The sequence below is a fragment of the Nansenia antarctica genome (genome assembly GCF_963989245.1).
Source record: "Nansenia antarctica genome assembly, chromosome: 12".
Classification (NCBI taxonomy): domain Eukaryota; kingdom Metazoa; phylum Chordata; class Actinopteri; order Argentiniformes; family Microstomatidae; genus Nansenia; species Nansenia antarctica.
Genome location: NC_137682.1, coordinates 1,932,149 through 1,934,648, shown reverse-complemented (window position 1 = coordinate 1,934,648; position 2,500 = coordinate 1,932,149). Strand labels below are relative to the sequence as shown.

Below are 2,500 nucleotides of genomic sequence, written 5' to 3'. Positions count from 1 at the left end.
ATTGATTGATTGCTCAGACACTTGGCTTGTTCATCAGATTGGAAATCACTGTGTTTGTCCAGATTCTTCATTTGCACAATATACCAGATATGATGGCTGGAGAAATATACAACCATCAACATTTTACTGTCTTATGTTATGATCCACACGATATGTGTTGTGTCAACGAGGGAGAAGCTTAGAAGAACAAGTTCGCCAACAAGCCAGCAGATAGCAAATCTATTATGTGACACGGAGGATCGCCTCTCGTGTCTCTCAGAGGTCTTCTGGTAGCAGGGGGGTTTAGTTTGGGACCGTCCCTCTCTAGTTCAATGGCAAGAATGTATTTTTAACATTCGACCTGCCTGTGTAAATTGAATTCACCAACTCGTGACGTTAGAATTATAAGGTTCTATCTCAATTTTTGTCAAAATTGAGTTTTCTTTTACATAATCTGATCCATTAGGTGTTTATTAATGCCTGTGTGTTGTTATTTTTAAAATGTTGACATTTTTGAGTTAGTCATTCATAAAATACAAAGGTTCCATCTCACAAAACATAATGGAATGTAAAAACTTTGACACTCAATATCTCTGAACTACCCTAGACGGAGATAGAACCTTATCATTCTAAGCTCACCAACTGTCAGTCAACATGGCTAACATGACAACACCTGCAAAGCCGTTCATTTACAATGGATCATCTACTGTGTGTCATTGTTACATTGTTACACCGTAGCTTCATCCTGCTCACGCTCAGACAATGATGTAATGAGAGTGTTCAAGGATGGTGTGATGTCACAATGTGATGGTCATGAAGCTCATAATTCAGTTCATATTGTGAATGAATGCATGGGCATGGCATTCTTACAATGCACTGGCAACAATATGACAATGTTGTGATGTGTTGTGATGATAGAGCAATTAGAATCGCCTGCCTCCTTTATGTATGGACCACATAAATGTTACAATTTAGCTTCTTTGTTTTTGTCTAGGTTTGTTTTTGTAAATCTGAATGGTGATTGTCTTCATCTGTCAGTAAACCAGTCAAGTGTAGAAAAAGATTATCCAAAACTTTAAAACAAAGATATTTTTTTCCAGTTTACCTTAGTTTAGGTATCCATGGAAACGCACGCAATCATGTCGGTTCGTAGGCTATGGTGTCAGACCTTTTATGTTAGGGACACTTTTAAGCTACTACAACTATTACGAGTAAAATCTAGATTCATAGAATGATACTTAAAATGCTACGTGGTAATTTAATTAATTCACAATAAAGTAAGACAAAGTATATTGTTATTAAGGAAACCACAATACTGTATAAGCAATATGTTATTTTAGTCAATAAAATGGAACAAAATGACAATGAAACAAAAATGTAAAAGATTGAAAAACTTAAAAACATTGGAAAAATATATGTTGCTTCTTTATTTTGTACTGTATTTTAGAACATTTTAAAAATAAGAAAAACAGTTAACATACAAAGTTGTCTCCATGTCTTTTTATTTGTGTGTGTGTGTGTGTGTGTGAGAGAGAGAGAGAGAGAGAGAGAGAGAGAGAGAGAGAGAGAGAGAGAGAGAGAGAGAGAGAGAGAGAGAGAGAGAGAGAGAGAGAGAGAGAGAGAGAGAGAGAGAGAGAGAGAGAGAGAGAGAGAGAGAGAGAGAGAGAGAGAGAGAGAGAGAGAGAGAGAGAGAGAGAGAGAGAGAGAGAGAGAGAGAGAGAGAGAGAGAGAGAGAGAGAGAGAGAGAGAGAGAGAGAGAGAGGAGAGAGAGAGAGGAGAAAGGAGAAACCAGAGGGGATAGGACAGGAAAAAACACCAAGAAGGTGGTGAAACTTTTTTATTACAAAGACCACCAAATGCATTTCCTGATATCATACAAAAATGAGAATCCCACAGTATCAACCCCAATTCCAAGAAAACCAGACAACAGGAACCAATAAACAACCCCCCCGCCCCCCCCCCAAAAACAAATGTGGTCGTGTTGAGGAGGGCGCAACATACTGCGTGTTGAAGTGATAATAAACAGAGCTACATATCAGAGAGGCATGTCTAAACATTATGTTTCAATCTGAACCTTCCAAGAACCAAGGGGGGGGTGAAAAGGGGCCATACATACTGTGCTTGGCACAGATATATCATCCTTTCACATGGTCCTTTCCAATACCGTTACAGTAACTATGGTGGATTCATAGCCCAGGCCAGTAACAGCTCAGCTCGGTTCGGCACTGTAGTATGAATTAGGGTACTGTAGTGTCCAACAATAGCACACAGGAAAGACATGAGTTCCCTGGAACCTTTCTGAATGTTCCAGAACGTTGCTCCCTGAACGTTCCAGAACGTTGCCAGTGCTCTCCCTCCTCTCAGGGTTGTGGGTCCAGCATGATCTCGCAGGTCCGCCCCAGCTCGCCCAGTTTGACCCGGGCGTACTCTGCTCTGTTCAGCGCCATCTGACAGTCCTTCCTGGCTGAGTATGTGGAGCCCTCGTGGGGCTGACCTGTGGCCACCTAGGGGAGAGAGAAGG

The 2,500-nt window shown here is 40.7% G+C and overlaps 2 protein-coding genes across 2 annotated transcripts in view; one reads left to right on the top strand and one right to left on the bottom strand.

The window, feature by feature from the left end:
* LOC308168152 (complement factor H-related protein 2-like) overlaps positions 1–2,500 on the top strand; it is a 499,130-nt gene that overhangs the window by 493,036 nt on the left and 3,594 nt on the right. The gene's annotated exons all lie outside the window — the stretch shown is intronic.
* The window catches only part of med11 (mediator complex subunit 11), a 1,851-nt gene continuing 1,311 nt past the window's right edge, over positions 1,961–2,500 (bottom strand). The window contains exon 3 of the mRNA XM_080542641.1: positions 1,961–2,483. Within this exon, the coding sequence (XP_080398767.1) occupies positions 2,340–2,483 (144 nt within the window). The 3' untranslated portion in view covers positions 1,961–2,339. The remainder of the gene's footprint in view (positions 2,484–2,500) is intronic.